The sequence below is a fragment of the Dama dama genome, chromosome 11 (assembly GCF_033118175.1).
Source record: "Dama dama isolate Ldn47 chromosome 11, ASM3311817v1, whole genome shotgun sequence".
Lineage (NCBI taxonomy): Eukaryota > Metazoa > Chordata > Mammalia > Artiodactyla > Cervidae > Dama > Dama dama.
Window position 1 is genome coordinate 45,407,668 of NC_083691.1, and position 20,892 is coordinate 45,428,559.

Genomic DNA, 20,892 nt, shown 5'->3' on the forward strand with positions numbered 1-20,892 from the left:
TGTCTCTTCCTGAATTAAAAATTACAGCTAAAAGTAGGTTTGCTAAGTACAAGCTTTAGCTTGGGACACTTCAACTATCCATACTCGGAGACGCAATCTATCCCCAGAGGAGCATCTATGGACGGTAATGTTAACAATCTAATTTCACATTGCTTGCTTTTAGCTCAGTGCAGAGTCTAGTCATAGTAAATAAAGATTCAAACAATGCTTTCAATTCTGTATTAGTTCGTGGATTTCATCTAGTATAAATTAGAGTATTTTTTTAAAGGAACAATAGAGGAAGAGGTAAACATGATACTTTCTGCTTACAAAAAGTAATGCCCTTATAAAATCTCCTAACTAACTCAACCATTTAGGGTGGTCAATTGCAGTAAACCTTTTATTTCTTCAAAATGCTGCTTCTGCCAACAAAATTTCATGTTCTCTTCTTCACAGATAGGAACTCCTTTACAGTCCAATTGTAATTCCGTTTGCTCTAGCGTAGGCACAAAATTCAGTGCAACTATTGCATAGTGTTCTGGAAGAAAAAAAGGAAAGTTCATTACAAAAAGGAAAGTTTATTACTGTATTATGAAAAGAATTTATCCATACAGTACCACTATTTGCTTTTCATAGTAGGGGGTAGAATACTTGTGAAGTGTTTTTGGACTTAAAAAGTGCTAATAACATACCTTCTGGCCAGTTCCTACATCTCCATTTCATGACGATCTTTTTATTTGTTAACTGAAAACAAAGGGGAAATTCCACTGAAAACATCTTTTAAAACTGTACAATACTATAACAAAGAAAAACACCAAAGAAAGCCCCTATGGGAGAAATATAAGAAGTAATCAATGCACATACACTCTCAACTTGGTGTAAGTGCCAGCACCATTGAGGATTCACTGTCCCTAGTGCCACAACGTAACAGCGGTGACCCCAGACAGAAGTGTGCTGGCCAGCACAGAGCTGCTGTCAAGAGGAAGGCAGCTGACATTTGGCAGCACGCATACTAGTGGCAGAGACCAGAAACTTCTAGACCCAAGAGTTGGGAGGAATTGTACTTGCATCTTCTAAAAGTCATAAATAGTGTACAATTACTGTGAAACTAAGGCTTCATCTTTATTATTACTTAGTAAATATAAATCTTTTATTTGCCCTATAACCAACTTTATAACACGCTCAAGTTTCTGTGAGCTCAGATAAAAACCAAAGTGCTTTTAAAAACAGCATGAATAAAGCATTTTAACTGAAGAGTCTAGCTTACTTTCCTTTAAGCTAAGATTACTTACCAGTTCTGTATATTCACCGGAGATGTTTCCATCAAACATTTGGAATTTCCCTCCCTTTTCAGCTTCTAATACAGCAGGAGATTTAGAAAATTTTTGCACCAACTAACCAAGCAAAACATACAATAGGCATGTTATTCTGGCATGTTGCTATGTTTTCAACCTAAATATATAACAACAGTTACTGTGGTTGGGTTTGTTTTTAATTGTGAATACATAGCTTTTAAATTACAGCTTCAGTAGATTGTTCCAAATCTCAATGCTGATAAACTCCTCCACCCTAGCTCCCAAACACCCATCTTTTCTGCCCTCAAATCCTTAGGATAGCTTACCCCTCCTTGAGCTATCCTAAAGATTACTAGATCCCTTCAATCAGAAAAACATAGTCATGTAGGAAACCAAAAACCAGCTTCAGTTCTTAGTGGCATATTCTCTCCCAGTGTCAGCATTTCTGATTCCAGATACTGAGATGTTACTTACATCTTTCACAGTGAAGATTCTGTACAGCTGCTCGGTAGCTGTGTCAAAGAGTTCCGTCATGCGCAGGGCCACGGTGGGAATCCTTACACCCAGTGCCACTGGGGAGGAGGCCTGAATCGCAAGAGGTTCCAGGGCATAATTAGCATGACAAGAGATTTTAGAAATTCAGTTCTACCATCTCAGTAAAATACCATAATGTCCCAAACACTATCCTTCCACTAAAAAGCCTTTTTAGGCACCACCAATTCTAGTCTATTTTGGAAACAGAGCTTCTTTGCTCTGTTCCACTCCCAGACTGGGGCTTCACAGCCCAAATCCTACTTGGATATGTAACTATGGCCCAGGGGGCATAAAGATAAACAGGTGAAGGACACAGCACTTAAGGCCAAAAGGTGTCAAACTCCCCATCACCATAGTCCAAGAACAAGATCTAAAACCTCCCAATCCTCCAAAAGGGGAGAGATGCTCCTTCCATTGTGGTATGTGAACTTCAAAGTCACTTTTGTGACTTTGTAGTGTAACGAGTACAAAACAGCACTGTCCTGAACTAAATTAAATATTTAACAAAATAGTTTATACAATCCCTTCCATCAAGGATGAAAGTCTCATTTCATCATTTCCCCTCACAATGGCAGAAGATGCAAGGGTGGATTAACTGGCCCTCCTCAGTATCTTGTATAGTCCTCCATCGTCACAGGCTTTTCAAGCTTTGAAGCCTTCGAGCCTGGTGGGCTACAGCCCATGGGGTCGCACAGAGTGAGTAGGACATGACTGAGCTTGCACGCATCCACACACCAAGCACTTCCTTTCCCCCCTCCCTACATATATGGTCCACCAGAGGTCACACCTGCAAGGTATTCTCACTCAGTTTCCTTTTAACTGTCAGTTCCTGGGCTGCCATAGCTTTGGTTGGTAAAATCATTCCCAATGTAAATTCTATAAAGGAAACATGAGAAATGACTTTAATAACACACCTTTTCCCTTCCAGCACAAATAGGCAGAAAACTGAAAACAGTATATAAGAATATAAAGAAACACATTTATAGAAAGAATTTCTATAGCATTTTGAGAATTTCAAGACCATTCTGTATCTTTACATATAAACTTAATCATTGAGTTCCACAGCAACAAATGCCTTTTATCCTTTTCTTTTTACTGAATGCCTCACTTTTATCTAGTTCTTGATAAAAACAGCATTTTCAAATGCTGTTTCCAAAAAGCTCCACTTAATACACTTAACTACTAGTAGCTTTATGACTGTCACTTACTATCAAAACCAGACACTTGGTCACTGCTTCACTACCACCAACTCACAAAGCTTGGTCTCCATTCAAGCCTGTGGCAGCAGCATGTGTGATTTCATGAGAAAAGTAAACCCAAAACCCATCTATGCCAACACTGAGATACTCAGCAGAGTCCAAGGATGAGGTGCAGACATTCAAGCCCTGCTGGCTATTTTACCTGGCAGGGAGCTTCTCTAATTTAGCAAAGAAGACAATAACCTCAGTTCCACTCAGTGCAGGGATTATCTGAGTAAGTTTCCAACTACACCTGCAATACCTATAGTCACTTTCATTCGCTCATTCAACAAAGATTTATTAAGCATCTACTATATACATCAGGCATTGTGCTAGACGTTGGAGATACAGCAGTAAACAGGACAGAGTCCTTCCATGCCCTCATGAAGCTTATAGTCTAGCAGGGAAGACAGACATTAGACAGATAATTATAAAAACAGTTGATATAAATAATTATCATTCCAGAAACTATCAACAATTCTGTAGGCAAAATGGTTCATGCTGTTTAAAATACTGATAAGCACTAATTATGGTCTAATTCATGACTAGATCTCAACCTCCAAACTACAGTTTATCATGCAGCATAAAGAGCTGTCTCTGGAACCTGGGACATTGGCCTAAACTGGGAATCCAGACTACAGTGCAGAGCATTATTTGGGTAAATGGAAAAGGGACCCTCTAGTTCACAAGGATGCCTTCTTTACCCGTCTTAAGTGCCTTCAGGTAATCTCCAAGGGCTTCCCTGACCTTGGCGGTGCCTGCAGTTTTCATAAGATCCTTCAGAATATCCCCATCTCCTTTCTTTTTACTCACGTTCACCTACAAATCAGAAAAATACAAACCAAAGAAAAATCTGGTTTGACGTATTCTTATAATACTGGGACAAATGGACGAGGGAACTGTGATGGCAAGGGACAGGAAAGAAGTGATGTGAGAGAGAGAGGCGTGACAGGTTTTTTCATATAGTTTGAGAAGATGTAAGAGTTTTTTATCAAGTGTCTACTGAAACTGGTGGCCAAAACTTGAAGGGACTTCTTAGAATGTGAACCCCTAATCTGCATATATTTTATGTGTATATGGATCATACTGATGATGTAGTCCACAGCATTCAGAGTCTAGAAACGTGCTGTTCAATATGGCAGCCACTTGGCCACATGTGGCTACTGAGCACCCACTGAGATGCATTCAAAGTGTAAAATCACACACATACACCAGACTTTAACGACTTAGCACCAAAGGAATATAAAATAATCTCATGAATAACCTTGATACTAATTACATGTTAAATGGTATTTTTATATTTTGGGTAAAATAAAAAGTATTAAAACTAATTTTATCTGTTTCTTTTAAATATTTCTAAAACGGCTGCTAGAAAATTTTAAGTTCTTTATGTGGCTTCCATTATGTATCTATTGAACAGTGCTTGTCTAGAGTCCCAAATTCCATTAATTAGGAAAATCAGGTCCCCACATATCCTGGTCTTGGGCTACATTTTTTTTTTTTTGGCAAGGGGGAGAGATGGGACAGAGAGAAAGTGGGGGAGAAAAGGAGGGAAGGCCAGGACAGGAGGAGGGAGAGGGAAACGTCAAAATGCTGCTTTGGGGGTGCCTCTGGTATTCTCAGAAAGAAGTGGTACTGGTTTGAAACTCCCTTCATGTCCCTGTGATTCAGCTGAGGTGGGCCTGCTCCCAGGGCCCAATTCTACATCAGAGAGTTTGTTCTGCAGTACTACCAAGGGCTGAATCGAAAAGACCAATTTAATATCCTGCTGAAACACTTCTGAACTGATGGATGTGGACAGAGCAAAGTGAAGTCACAGGCCCTGAATGCACTGACCACACATTTGAAACTACCACTTTTAAGGCAGTTCACAGCCTTTAAGAAAGGCAATTCCTGGTAGTTCGGTGTAACTTACTATCCTGAAGGCCTTCACACTAGATATGTTCACAAATCAAAAAAGACCCTGTCAGACTGTCATCTGGAAAATATAGCTATCATACAAAAGTTTTCGCCCCACAACCAAGCTTTTAGCTTACAAGTGGACACTGATGCAAACCAAGCATGGGAGTTACACAGGCTCTCCCTGCTGACGATGAGAAGAGCCAGTCAAAACCAACACACATACTAATTTATGTCCAAAAAATGTGATACAACCAAGGGAGATCATGGCGAAGAGCCGAGAATTTTTAAAGATGCAGAGAAGGGAGATACAAAATCCCGTTCACCAAGCTGTGCACAATACCTGAGCACTTCCCAGTATATATACAGTTGCATGCATCTGATGACACCTTTGAAAGGTGATGAGGAGGCCATGGAGGGTGCAGTCCACGGCTTCCCAGGCATGCCCTTCCTATCACATCACTGCCCACACCTCACCCTGCCTCCCCACAGCGCGGCTTCCTTCTCAGCAAACGAGCCCTTCACTGCTCACCAGAACTGCCGCACAGGCACAGGTTTTCAGCTGCCCAATACGTATAGCAGAAACTTGATTTAAAAATAAAGAAAAGAAAGAAATTCCATCAGATACCTCACCTCAGTGTCATCTACTTCATTTTCTTCAGACAGGCTGGGTATTTCAATCAACCCCTTGTGCTTCACACCAGATTCTCTAATGATACCTAAAATGAGCAAAATGTCTTCTTCAATTACAAAGTAACAACTAGTCTATGGAAAACTGCCCTGCCTAACTGAACAGCCCACCCTCCTCATAGGGCAGCAGCCTTCCCCCACAAACGCCCATTACATGCATGTCCAAACCAACTCTGCTCTCCTGGCCCACATCAGAGGTTAAGTTCCTAAGAAAGCTGGGTTGGGAGGGGGGGCGCAATTAAAGTGCGGACAAGGGAATTCCCTGGTGGTTCAGTGGTTAAAAATCGGTGCTTCCACTGCAGGGGGCAAGGGTTTGATCCCTAGTCAGGAAACTAAGATCCCATGGGCCGCATGGCAGGGCCAGAAAATTAAAGAACAGTGCCATTATTAGGCTTTTTTTTTTTAAAGTGCACATGAAATCAGGGTCCACATGGAAGCATGACAGTGAAGTTAACCAGTGTTTCTTTTTTCATCCCCCAATATTCTTTAACAAGTCAAAGCATGATAAAGGACTATCCTGAAGAAAAGTCACAAAAGGCACAGGAAGGCAAAAAGGGACACTGAGTTCTGATCACAGAAAGAGGGAAAGGAAGGGAGGTGGGGACGTCTGTGTGGAGCCCCCATGCAGCTAATGTCTTTCAACACCAGGTGTTGACTTCAGTGACATCAAGATGGTGTCACAGGTCATTCTCAACTTCAGCCCCCTCACAAGAAGAGCAACTAGCAACCACGCAGGGACAGGACACCACTGAAAATCCCAAACCCAGAGGTGAGGCTGATGCACACTCTGGACCAGAGACAGAAGAGGACTGCAGTAGAGGGTATGAGGAGTGGTGACACTCTGACCAAACTGCCCCGAGGCCAGCACAGAGCCCCACGGGAGGCCCCCACTGCAGTTTTCCAGCAGCAAAGAGGGCAGGCTCCCCAGCATTGTTGGATGCTTCCTCGGAGGCCAACAGGGGTCTCAACATGTGGGAGCCACAGGGACTCGGGCTTTCAGCAGCCAATGCTCAAACCTGGATGGACCGTGTTCCTGCTTGAGGCAGTATACGAGCAGAGCTCAGCTGGCAATTCTGCTTGATGTGGGTCCCCATGCAACAGGCCAAGGCCAGCTGGGGAGTCTCACAAAGGTGGGGAAGAAAATTCACAGCTCCACTCAACTGCTGAGTGTGGCTTCCCAGCTGGACCGTCCAGGAAGCCGGACCGTCCAAGAAGCTGGACCAGAGAACCCAGGCAGCCCTGGAGCCCATCCACACAGCCCCCTTGGGCAGGGAGCCACACCAGCAGTCTTGCCCAACTACAGAGTATAGCCTCCAGCCCTGTGTAGCCAGGGAGCCAGAACAGTGACCCCAAGTGGCCTCGGAGTGGAGCCTACAGTCCTACCAAATTGCTTAACATAGCTTGGGGCTTGTCCAGACAAGAAGCTCAGCAGCGACCCTACCCAACAGAGAACAGCCTCTAGCCCCTCAACTGCAGGAAACAGGTAGAAGCCTCTCTTGACCAGAGAGCCCAGCTAGGAACTTTGTTCAATAGCGGAGCATACCCAGCGGCCTGTGGATGGTGACACCAACCCTGCAGCCCTGCCCAACTTCAAGGCACAATCTGTGTCTCCATCTGATCACAGAACACAATGGAGGTTAAGGCCTACCAAGAACTCTGCCTGAAGTTCTGCCTCAACAAAGTCCAGCCAGGAGCACCACCTGTCAGGGAGCAGAGCCTGAGACCCCACTCAACCAGGAGTGATGGCAGAGCCCAGCTCAGAACCCTGCCCAATCATGGAATCCAACCAGTGGCACCACCCTGCCAAGGAACACAGCCAGTGACTCGGCTGACAGAGGTAACTGCAGAGCTGATGCCCCATGCAGCCGTGGAGCACAGCCAGCAACCTGCCTGGTCAAGGAGCCCACTGAGCAGCCCCGCTTGAACGTGGAGTCGGCTGACTCACCCCACCATCAAGGCCAGCCATTGGTAACCCCCCACCCCGACCTCAGAGCACACTCAACTGGAGACCCTGGCAGCAAGTCTTGCCCACCCATGGACATTACGAGCTGACACATCCAATAACCCAAGGTAAAAGGTGATGGATTTTCCCTGCCAAAGCAAACCTGTAAAACATGGAAGAAGGGACCAATTACTTACACATGCAACTACTAATGCGAGGAAACAAGGTTCAAGAAAAAAATCAGGCAAACATGAGACCACCAAAAAACCCAGTAAAGCTCCATAACTGACCCTAAATAAATGAAGATGCATGAACTATATGACCTGGAATTCAGAATAAATCTCTTAAAGAATTCAGCAAACTATAAGAACACACAGATAACTAAACGAAATTAGGAAAACAATGCATGAACAAAACAAGTTCAAAAAAGAAAGAGAAAGCGTTAAAAAAAAAAAAAGCCCACAAACTGTTGGAGCAAAAGAATACAATGACTCTACTGAAGAATTCTATAGAGAGCTTCCACAGCTAACTCAACCTAGCAGAAGAAAACAATGAGTACACTAGAAGACGGGTTATTCGAAATTGTCCAGTCAAAGAAACAAACAAAAAGAAAGAAAAAGAGTGAAGAAAGAACAGGAGACTCATGTGATACCATCAAATGAAACAACATGCTCATTATGGAAGTTCCAGAAGGAGAAGAGAAAGAAAGGGCCAGAAAGTCTATTTAAAATAATAATGGTTGAAAACTTCCCAAACCTGGGAAGAGAAATGCACATCCAGATTCATAAGGCCAAACGGTCCAAGTAGGCTGAACTCAAAAAAAAAAAAAAATAGGCTACATCAAGACACATAAGAGTTGAACTGTCAGAAGTCAAAAACAAAAAATTGTGAAAGCAGGAGAAAAGTGACTCTTCACAAACAAGCGAGCTTCCATAAGGCTACAGGTGGATTTCATAGCAGGAACTTGACAGGCCAGCATTGGATGATATACTCACAATACTGAAAGAAACAGTATGTCAACCAAGAACACTACACCCAGAAAAGCTGCCTTTCAGAAGTAAAAGAGAGACAAAGATATTCCCAAACAAATAAAAGCTGATGGGGATTCAAAGTCACTAAATCTGCCTTACAAGAGATGCTAAAGAACATTCATCAAGCTGAAATAAAAGATGCTAATTAGCATGATAAAAACATATGAATGTGTAAAACTCATTGGTAATGGTAAATACACAGTCAAAATCAGATTATCTAAAATTGCAGTGGTAATATGTAGTTGTCTTACAAGTCTGCATTAAAAGTTAAAAAACAAATGTACTTAAATAACCATGAGAATTTAACTATAACTATGAAAACTTATACAATGTAAAAATATGTAAACTGTAACATCAACAACCTAAAATGTGACAGGTGAAAAAGTATTAATTTCTGTATGCTATCAAAATTAAGTTGTTATCAGTTTAAATAGGATGTTATAAATATATTTTATATACACCTCAGGTTAACCACAAAGGAAAACCACAAAAGATTATGGTAAGAGTCAAAGCACATCACCTCAAAAAAGTATCAAAGGACTATGAAGCTGGCAAGAGAGGTGTAAGTCCTTACCTATCAATAATTACTTCAAACATAAACAGATTAAATTCCTCAATCAAAAGGCACAGAATGGCTGAATGGATTAAAAATCAAGATCCAACAATGTGACAGTCTCTCTATGATAGTCTCTCTACAAGACTCACTTTAGCTTTAAGGATATACATAAACCAAGAGCAGAGGGATGGAAAAAGAAATTTCAAGCAAATGTTAACCAAAAGAAAGTAGGAGTAGCTATACTTATATTAGACAAATAGACTTTCAGCTAAAATGATCAAAAGAAAGAAGGTCATTATATAAAGCTAAAGGTGTCAATTCATCAGTGATATAACAATTATATTTAAGCATCTAATAGCACCTAAATAAAGCAATTACTAACAACTTATAAGGAGAAATAAACAGCAATACAATAATAGTTGCGGACATTAATACCCTACTCTCAACAAGGGATATATATCATCCAGACAGAAAACCAGTAAGGAAATACCAGATCTGAACACTGCAGACCAAATACACCTAACAAATGTATACTGAACAGTCCATCAAACAGCAACAGAATATGCATTTTTCTCAAGCACTCACAGAACATTTTCTACAATAAATCATGTTAGGCCACAAAACCGGTCTGAACAAATTTTTAAAGAGAAATTATAACAAATATCTTTTCCAATCAAAATGATATGAAACTAGAAAATTCACAAGAACATGAAAATTAAAATACTCCTGAACAACTAATGGCTTAAAGAAATTAAAGGCAAAATTTTAATATATCTTGGTACAAATAAAAATGGAAACACAAACACTTATGAGATGCAGCAAAAGCAGTTCTAAGAGGGAAGTTGGTAGCTGTAAACTCAAACAACAAGAAATAATCTCACATAAAGAGCCTAACTTTACACATCAAGGAACTAGAAGTAAAAAAGTAAAAGTAAAAAAGAAAAAAGTAAGCCCAAAGTCAGCAGAAGAAAATAAATAACAAGCAATCTACAGATTCAATGCAATGCCTGGTAAAATTCCAACTACATTTTTCACAGAAATAGAACAAAAAAATCCTAAAATTTGTAGGGAACTACAAAGACCCCAAATGGCCTAAGGACAAAGCTAATGGCATCACACTTCTTGATTTCAAACTATATTATAAAGATATAGTAATCAAAACAGTATAGTACTGTCATAGAAACAGGCACATAGATCAACAGAACTATAATAGAGAATAGAATAGACAGAATAAAGAGCCCAAAAATAAGTCCATGCTTATGTGGTCAATTAAGCTAAGACAAAGGAGTCAAGCATATACAGAAAGGAAATGATTGTTTCCTCAGCAAATGTGGAGAAAACTGGCATCATAAGCTAAACAACGATACTGGACCACTACCTCACACCATACACACAGAAAAATTAATCAAAGTGAACTGAAGACTTGAACCTAAGACCTGAAACAAACAAACAAACAAGTCCTAGAAGAAAACACAGATGATAAGCTCCTGGACACTGGTCTTGGTGATGATTTTGGGACTTAACATCAAAAGCAAAAATAAACAAGGAGGATTAGTCAAAGTAAAAGCTTCTGCATAGCAAAGTGAATAAAGTAAACCTAATGAAAGGGATTAATATCCAAAGAACCCGAAAGACTCAATAACAAAAAACAATCTGGTTAGAAAATCTAAGAAATGTTTTTCCAGAGAAGACATGCATACAAATTCCTCTGGGACAACATTAAATGCACTAATATTCACATTATGCTGGGGTCCCAGAAGGAGAACAGAGAGAGAAAGGACCTGAGAAAATATTTGAAGGGGTAACACCTGAAAACTTCCCAAACATGGGAAAGGAAATAGTCAACCAAGTCTAGGAAGCACAGAGTCCCAGGCAGGATAAAACCTGAGGAAGACACTGAGACACACAATATTCAAACTGACAAAAATTAAAGACAAAGGTAAAATATTAAAAGCAACAAGGGAAAAATGACAAATAATATATGAGGGAACCCCTGATTTCTCAACAGAAACTCTACAAGCCAGAGGGAATAGCATGATCTATTTAAATTGATGGAAGGGAAGAACTTACAACCAAAAATACTCTACCCAGCAAGACTCTCATTCCACTTTGATGGAGAAATCAAAAGCTTTATAGACAAGTAAAAGTTCAGAGAATTCTGCATTACCAAACCAGCTTTACAACAAATGTTAAAGGAACTTCTCTATGCAGGAAACCCAAGAAAAGGAAAAGACCTACAGAAAATAGAAAGTGAAAGAAAGAAAGAAAGTGAAGTCTCTCAGTCGTGTACGACTCTTAGCGACCCCATGGAGTATAGCCTACTAGGCTCCTCTGTCCATGGAATTTTCCAGGCAAGAGTACTGGAGTGGGTTGCCATTTCCTTCTCCAGGGGAGCTTTCCGACCCAGGGATTGAACCCGGGTCTCCCGCATTGCAGGCAGACACTTTACCATCTGAGTCACCAGGGAAGCCCCAACCCAAAACAATTAAGAAAATGGTAATAGGATCATACATATCTATAATTACCTTAAATATAAATAAATCAAATGCACCAACCTAAAGACATAGGCTGTCTGGGTGGATGAAAACATGTGCATGTAGCTCGCTTACCACATCATCCTGCTTGACTATGTAATTATTTTACACTGTTAGGTTAATCATGTTCCCATTATGGCTTGTAATTATAATGATCTTTTATATTTTATCTGATTGATTTTGGCCATTGATTGTGAAAACTGATAAACACCTTTACTACTGTGATTTATTTATTTATTTTCACTTTTCCTATTTCATATTCAGCGTTCCCATTCCATTCAGTTTGTTTTCCAATTTCTCCGTCTCTTTTTCTATCTTGCTCAAGCCTTTATCAATCACAGTAAAAAAACTTTTGTATACCTATATATAAATAATATGTAGATATTTTAGAAAACTTGTAAGAATTTTTGCCTAACTAACAAATTTATGACACTTTGATTCACTTGTTTGACTTAGTAGGAATAGAATGCTAGATTTCTAATTAAAAACAATAGCAATGCAACAAACAACAAAGGTCTACTGTATAGCACAGGGAACTATAGTCAGTAACATGTAATAACCTATAATGGATAATAATTTCAAAAATAATGTATGTGTATTTATGTATAACTGAATCACCCTGCTATGCATCTGAAACACTGTAAGTCAACTATATATCAACAAAATACACATATTAAGGAAAAAAAGAGGTACAAATGGCCAACAGGTACATGAAATTGTGCTCAACAATGATCATCAGGGAATTATGACTTCACACCTGTTATACTGTCTGTTATTAAAAAGCAGAGAAATAATAAGTGTTGGCAAGGACGTGGAGAAAAAGGAACCCTTGTGCACTGTTGGTAGAAATATAACTGGTGTAACTGCTATGGAAAACAGAATGAAGTTTCCTCCAGAAATTAAAAATAGAACTACCATATGATCCAGCAATTTGACTTCTTGGTATATACCCAAAGGAAACAAAAACACTAATCCAAAAAGATTCCTTCACCCCAGTGTTCATTGTAGTATTATTTACAACACTGAAGACATGGAAGAAACCTAAGTGTCCACCAATAGATGCACGGATAAAGAAAATGTAGTGTATATACACAACGGAATATTATTTAGCTATAAAAAAGAAAAATAAATGTTGTCATTTGCAGCAATCTGGACCAAACTTGAAGGCATTAAGTAAAGTAAGCGAAAGAAAAGTAAATACTATTTGATCTCACTTATATGTGGAATCTAAAAGAAAACAAAAAAGTCATAGATACAGAGAAGAGATCAGTGATTGCAAGAAACAGGGAGTGGCAGAATGGGTAAAATGGGTGAATGTGGTCAAAAGTACAAATTTCCAGTTACAAAAAATAAGAGAGATGGAATACACAGTATGGGAACTATAATAAGACTATTTTACATATTTGAAAGGCAAATCCTAAAAATTCTCATAAGAAAAAAGAAAAACTTGGAACTGTATGGTGATAAATATTAACTAGACTTACTGTGGTCACCATTTCTTGATGTGTACAAATATAAAGTATTTATAACCCCAATGAATATAATATTATTTGTCAATTATATCTCAATAAAAAAGGGAATAAAGATTAGATCAAAAATAAATGAAACAGAGAATAAGAAAACAAAGGAAAAGATGAATAAAGAGCTGGCTCTTTGAAAAGACAAAAATATTGACAAAACTTTAGCTACACTAACCAAGGGGAGAAAGAGAGGACTCAAATAAAATTAAAAATGAAAGATGAGACATTACAACTGATACCACACAAATACAAAGGATAATAAGAGACCACTGTTAACAATTAAATGCTGTAAAACTGCACAACCTAAAAGAAATGGATAAATTCCTAGAAATATATTTCCTACCAAGCCTGAACCATTCAGGAGTAGAAAGTCTGAACAGACCAATTACAATTAAGAAAACTAAATCAGTAATAAAAAAAAAAACTCCCAACAAAGAAAAGCCCAGGACCAGATGATTTCAATGGAGAATTCTACCAAACATTTAAACAGCTAACATCAATCCTTTTCAAACTCTTCCCAAAAACTGAAGAGTGGAAACATTCTCAGACTCATTTTAAGAGGCTGGTATTACCAGGATACCAAAGTCGGTTAAGGATGCTACAAGAAAAAATTACAGACAAATATCCCTCATAAATAGAGATGCAAAAATTCTCAACAAAATACTGGCAAGTTGAATTCAACAGCACATTAAAAGGATCATATACTATTATCAAATGGGATTAATCCCTGAAATGCAAGGATGCCTTAATGCCCAAGTCAAATCATGCATCACATTAAAACAATGAATAATAAAGATCATATGATCATCTCAATCCAAGCAGAAAAAGCTTTTGAGAAAATTCAATGTCTTCTGATAATAAGAACTACCAATAAACTGGGTATAACAGAAACATATCTCTGTTATAATAAAGACAATATAGGTAACAACCCCACAGCTGACATTATACTCATCATATGAAATGTCGGAAGCTTTTCCACTAATATCAGGAACAAGACAAGGGTACCCACTCTCACCACTCCTACTGAATATATTCTAAGTCCTAGCCAGAGCAAACAAGCAAGAAAAAGAAATAAAAGCATCCAAATTGGAAAGGAAAAGGTAAGATTACTTCTATTTGTGTAGGACATGATCATATATACAAAAAATCCAAGAGATTGTTAGACTAAATAAATTCAGTAAAGCTTTCAGAATACAAAATCAACATAAAAAATCAGTTGCTTTTCTATGCACTAATGAACTATCTGAAAAAGAAATAAATATTCCATTTACAATAGCAGCAAAAATGGTATAATACTTAGGAATAAATTTAATCTAGGAGGTAAAAGATCTGTAGATGGAAAACTGTAAGACAATGATGAAAGATAACCCATGTTCATGTCTTGAAAGAATACTGTTAAAATGTTCCCACTACACAAAGGCATCTGTACATTCAATGCAATCTCTATCAAGATTCCAGTGGCATTTACAAAATTAGAAAAAAAATCCTAAAATTCACACAGAATCACAAAATACTCTTGATAGTCAAAGCAATCCCGAGAAGGAACAAAGCTGAAGACATCACAATTCCTGATTTCAAAGTTTACTACAAAGCAATAGTGGTAAAACATTATGGTACTGGCATAAAAAAAGACACATACCAATGGAAAAGAATCAAGAGGCCAGAAATAAACCCTTGCATACATGGTCAACTAATATATGACACGGGAGACAAAACTACTCCATGGCTATAAGCTACTATCCTCAGTAAATGGTGCTGGGAAAACTGAATATTCACATGAAAAGGATGAAAATGAATCCCTCTCTTACACTATACATAAAAATGTACTTGAAATGGATTAAAAACTTAAATGAAAGACCTGAATCCATCAAACTCCTAGGGAAAAACGGAAAAAGCTCCTTGATGTCAATCTTGCAATGATTTTTGGATATGATACCAAAAGCACAAATAACAAAAGCAAAAATAAACAAGAGGGACTAGTCAGGCTAAAAAGCTTCTGCATGGCAAAACAAAAAACAAAATGAAAAGACAGCCAACAGAATGGGAGAAAATAGTTGTAAACTGTATCTGATAAGAAGTTAATATCTAAGGAACTCATACAACTCAAAAAAAAATACCATTAAGATAAGCAAAAGACCTGAATATCTATGCAAATAAAATATTCAAATACCCAAAAGGCATATGAAAAGGTGTCCAATATCGCCAATCATCAGGGAAACATAAATCCAAACCACAAAGAGATACTGCTGCACCCCTGTTAGAATGGCTACTATCAAAAAGCGATAACAAGTGCTGATGAGAATGTGGAGAAGAGAGACCCCTCATGCACTACTGGTGGGAAAGTAAACTGGTGCAGCCAACTATGGGAAACAGTAGGGGTTCCTCAAAAAATTAAAAATAGAATTGCCATATGATGTAGCAATTCCACTTATGGATATATAGCCAAAGAAAATGGAATCACTATCTCAAAGAGATATCTTCACCACAATGTACAAAACGGCATTATTTATGGTAGTCAAAACATGGAAACCTAAGTGTCCATCCATGGATGAATGAATAAAAAGAACATGACATTTACACAATGGAATATTATTCAGCCACAAAAAAGAAGGGAAATCTTGCCATTTGTGACAACATGGATGGACCTTCAGGGCATTATGCTAACTGAAATAAGTCAGAGAAAACCAAATACTGTATGATCTCATTTATATGTGTAATCTAGACAAACCAAACTCATAGAAACAGTAGACTGGTGTTTGCAAGGTGGGGGAGGGAAGGGCGGTGAAGGTGGTCAAAAGATACAAAGTGTACAAACTTCAGCTTATTTGATGAGTAAGTTCTGAGGACAGTAATGTACAGCATGGTGAGCAGGACAGTCTTATTCACTTGAAAACTGCTAAGAGAGCAGATCTTAAAGGTTCTCATCATACACACAAAGAAAATGACAACTCTATGAGGTGATGGATGTTTTAACTAACCTTACTGTAGAATCATTGTGCAATATATGCATATAGTAAATCATCACACTGTACACTTTTCACTCATACAATGTTATAAATCAGCTATATCTCAATAAAGCTGAAAAAGCTAAATTTAATATAACTAAAGTTCAATTAAAAAAAAAAAAAAGCAAGACCAGAGTACTGCCTCCTTCCCAGCGGGGCCCACTAGCCACCTCTAGGACTCACTACTAGAAAAGAAAGCACATGGGGTCAGGGAAGCACTGGTGTGCCTGCCCTCTGGCTCCTGCCAGGGACTTATCCTGCAAAGGAGCTGGTTGCTGCTTTGAGCTAAGGGAGGTGGAAGCGACACAAGATCAAAAGCTTCCTTGGGGCTCTCAGAGCCCTGTCTTGGGGAGCTGGAATGTATAAGGAACCAGACCCTGCTATGATCCAGCCAGCAGGAGCAACTGATAGGCAGCCTCCAGCCAGAATCTTCCAAGGCAGGAGTGGGGCTGTTTTTGATGCTCACTAAACACCTCCCTGGGCTCTGGCCTGGCTCAAGTCAGCAAGACAGGTCACTAGGACAGAGGCCCAAGGCCACTAACTGGGCAGCTCTCAGGAATGGAGATGACTCAAGCTGAGGTCCGAACTTTAACACAGCATAATCCTCCAGAACCAAATCTTACCCTTGCTCCTCGTTTTTTCAACAAGGATTTACTGAATATAGGCTGTCTACCCAGCAAGGAGCTAGGTACCATGGGAGAAATGCATTCATTCAACAAATACACAACCTTTCAGGCAGTAATCTGTAAGCAAAACTAATCAGTCCCTGACAGAAAGACCCAAAGAGTGAAAACAACCAAAATGTCTATCAACTGATGAATAGATAATCAAAATGTGCTACATCTATACAACAGAACATCAGTCAACCATGAAAAAGAAGGAAATGTGCTGTAAGACAGATGAACCTTGACAATATTATGCCAAATAAAAGTCACAAAAGACCAAAAACTGTGCAATAACATTCATAAGAAATATCCAGAATAGGCAAATCTGTGGAGACAGAACATAGATCAGTGGTTACCAAGGGCTGGGCGAGTGACAGGAGAGATGAAAATGCTCTATAACTGACTGGAGTGATGGCTGCATATTCTGTGAATATACTGAAAACCAGAGAATTGTATACTTTAGACAGGTGAACTGTGTGGTATGTGATTATATCTCAATAAAGATGTTACTTTAAAAAGTCTCTGCCCCAATGCATGGGGACAAAAGGGGGATCCAGAACAATAATAATATAACTGCATGTAGTGTGCCAAGGATAACTGCTTTCAGGAGAAACAAAGCAGAGAAGGGAAACAGTCCAAGAAAAGGATCTGATATTTTTTATAGAATGGAGACAGGTGACATTTTTATAGAATGTACTCAGGATGCAAACCTGAAGGAGCCAAAGGAGCCAGCATGCAACAATCCAGGGGAAGAGTGGTCCAGGCGGCAGCTCCAGGAAATACTAAGGTTCACAAGTGCCTGACCGACTGAGTCCTGCTGAGAACAACCAACCAATTCAATGGACGTGAGTTTGAGCAAATGAGATGGTGAAGGGCAGGGAAGCCTGGCTTGCTGAAGTTCACAGGGTCGCAAAGAGTTGGACACGACTGAGTGACTGAACAAGAAGAAGCTCTGAATGCCCCACTCCCATAGCAGGTGGGGCAAGAACTCCACATGTACTACGTGTGTCTGCAACCACAAACACCAGTTTAGGGGCCCAAGCAGGAGTTCTAAAAATATCTGTTGGACTTCTCTGGTGGTCCAGAGGATAAGAATCCACCTGCCAGTGAAGGGGACACAGGTTCAATCCCTGGTACAGTAAGAATCCACATGCAGCTGAACCACTAAGCCTGTGAACCATGACTACTAAGCCCACGTGCTGCAACTACTGAAACCCATGTGCCTAAGGCCTGTGCCAGGCAAAAAGAGAAGCCACCACAGTGAGAAGCTGGTGCACCACAACGAAGAGTAGCCCTGGCTTGCGGCAACTAGAAAAAGCCCACGCACAGGAACAAAGACTCAGTGCAACCAAAAATAAAAATATCTGTTGAATGAATGGCTAATGAGTCAACCGTATCTGCTGAATGAATGACTAATGGAGTCAACCAACTCTGCTCCACCAACACTGCACTCTCCCCTACCAGTACCTGGAGGCCCCTGTTACCTTTCCAGCCCAGCTTGATGTTCCACTCATAGAAGAAAATCAGCTTTCCTTTGCGGCTGCTGCAGGAAGCCTCGCCTTCCACCTGCTTCAGTTCACTGATCTCGCAGCGGCCAGCCTCATTCTCCACGGTGATACCCACCAGGAGTTCACGAAGCCTCCCCTTGGACCAGCTGGTGGCATCCCGCTCTGTCCTGCCAGGACCAGAAGAAGGGCAGAGCCGTGAATGAACGCCCTTGCTGGTATCCACACGCTCATCCCCGGCCCAGTCCAGATCTGCCCAATTCCTCTCAACCATGTGAGAGACCTGCCACCCACAAACTTACAAGCACATTTCTCAGACCAGTTTTCTACCAAACATCTTCTAATTCTCATCAGTGCTTTAAGATATGTTGGGAGGCATGGCTTATTTGGGAGAAAGGAGGTCTAGAAATTTCACCTGTTGGAAATGGAGGGGCAAAGCATGGGCCACATGAAAAAGTAGTTGTAACTGAGAGAATTTTCATCATAATAAGACAAATTATTAAGTGTTTTCACACGTATATTATCTCACACAATCTTCCCAAATAATGTCCCCATTTTAGGGGAGTGAAAATAAGCTGAGATAAGTCTATTAAGTGTTCATGGTAGCAAGGCTGGGAAAGAAGAGGTCAGCCCTTCCCATCCTCAGGCCAGGACGTCCCCCCCGCCCCGCCCCCGACCCTTCCGGGACAGGATGCCCTCACAGGCTAAAGCCTTGCTCTGCCCTGGACCTGCCTCAGCATCACCTTGATGGTCCCGAGGTAGCATAGCCCTAGCCTTCAGAGAAAAGGAGCACGGAACATCACTTCCTGAAAGCTTAGGCGGAAGGGGGAGGGGGGCAGAAATTGGCCCATACTCTAGATGAGATTGAAAAAGGATGAGTAACTAGTTCCAACTTCTAGAAGGCAGGCTCACTAGAGACCCATCAAGTTTGATGTGGAGTTCAGATCCAAATTCCTGTTCTTTCCACTACAGACGTGAAACACACACACCAAACTTTCCAGCTTCATTTTAATTCTCCCCAAGACTTCAAGGGTCTGGGGCGGAGGGCCACGGAGGGTAGCTCCTGAGGTCACGGACAGCCAAAGCTGAAGAGGTAAGTCAGGAATGACCGCTACTCCTGGGGCCCAACCCAACTTTCAAAGAGCAAAGTCAAGTCCCAGAGCCAGTGTGGGTAAGACCCCAGGTCTCCAGGCTCCAAGGGCTCCCCAAGCCCCGAGGCTAAAGACAAGCATCTGCACCTGTGCAGCCCCACAACCCTCCCCGCTCCTCCCGCCCGGGGCTCGCCGCGGCCAGGGGAGCGCCCTGAGACCCGCGGCCGCCCCGCCACCGGGAACCGGGCGCTCGCTGAGGGCCCCTCGCGTCCCTCCCGGCGGCTTGCGAGCGAGGAGGCCCGCCCGGAAGCCGCGGCCCCGGCCCCGCCCGGCCGCACCAGTGCCAGTTGTTCACGTTGGTCCCGTCCTCCCGCTCCTCCACGATCCAGCGCGGGTCCCCCTGTCCCCACTTGGCCATGTCAGCGGGGCGGCGCGGCCTCGGCGGAGAACAAGGAACGGCCGCGGCGGCGGTGCGGCTCCGTCGCCGACGTTTCCGGCCGGCGAACCCAGGAGCACAGCGTTCGCGGCGCCCAGAAAGTGCCAGAAATCCCCGCCCTCTGCGCCAGCCTGCCCCGCCCGCCCCGCTGCGGAGCGCCCGGGGAGAGCGAGCCGGGCCCGAGCCGAGGGGCGGGGGCGCGGGCAGGGGCCCGAGCGGCGGCGGGCGTGTGGGCCCGGGAGGCCGGCGCGCGGGAGGGGACCGGGCCGGAGGTGGATTCGGCCGGGGAGGGGAGAGGTCACGGCCTGGGAGACCCGGGTGGGGGGCGGCGGCGGCGGCGGCGGCTGCGGGTGGGAGAGAGGTCCGAGCCGCGGCGCTGCGGAGAGGCGACCCAAGAGGCCGGGGCTGGGCCCTGGAGGCCGGGTGGGGTGTGCGGAGGCTCTGGGCCCCGCCGCGGGACTTGCGAGTGCAGTGGCTGGGAAGGGGGAACCTCCGCCGCCTCCGGAAGGCCGGACGCCTCTCCACGACTCACTATTATTACCGCAGTGATTGCCTCCAGTGTTGGCAGAGGGGGGCGCTGAGTGAGGGGCGCCTGAGAGCAGCACCCGGCTGCAGGCGGGAACCGCCCGCGCTGACGGCCTTCGGTCCTCCCGGGGTCACTGCCCGAGCACTTGTTGGCTGTACGACCGACTTGCCGAGGTCGGAGCGCGCCGTCTCTACACCACAGCTCTGTTGTGTGGAAAGTTCGCAGGGGTTGGTGCCCTCTGGCTCTCCCCTGGACGCCACCTCTCACGCCTTTCCAACACTTGTCCAAGTAGCACGGGCCACCAAGGTCCTAGTTACTTCAGGAATGTTTACATTTTATTCATGTCATGATCCTTTGGAGATGACGAAAGAAGGAGATTGCAAGAGTGTATTATTGCAGCTTGATGCAATTTTACAGAAATTAATGATTCCTGTAAGGAATTTCCA

General features: G+C 42.0%; 1 protein-coding gene across 2 annotated transcripts; it reads right to left on the reverse strand.

The window, feature by feature from the left end:
- Window positions 1-205: 205 nt before the first annotated feature.
- LOC133064770 (activator of 90 kDa heat shock protein ATPase homolog 2) lies at window positions 206-20,028 on the reverse strand. 2 transcript variants are annotated; one of them, XM_061155233.1, is made up of 10 exons: window positions 19,823-19,953; window positions 18,696-18,808; window positions 18,373-18,563; window positions 5,579-5,664; window positions 3,751-3,865; window positions 2,596-2,684; window positions 1,749-1,859; window positions 1,272-1,373; window positions 672-723; window positions 206-517 (listed from the first exon to the last, which is right to left on the reverse strand). In XM_061155233.1, the coding sequence occupies exons 2-10, from the start codon at window positions 18,701-18,703 to the stop codon at window positions 345-347; spliced, it is 927 nt and encodes a 308-aa protein (XP_061011216.1). In that variant the 5' UTR covers window positions 18,704-18,808; window positions 19,823-19,953; the 3' UTR covers window positions 206-344. The 2 variants fall into 2 exon arrangements, with proteins under 2 accessions (XP_061011216.1, XP_061011215.1); XM_061155232.1 differs by lacking the exon at window positions 18,696-18,808 and having other exon boundaries at window positions 19,823-20,028.
- Between the last annotated feature and the right edge of the window lie 864 nt (window positions 20,029-20,892).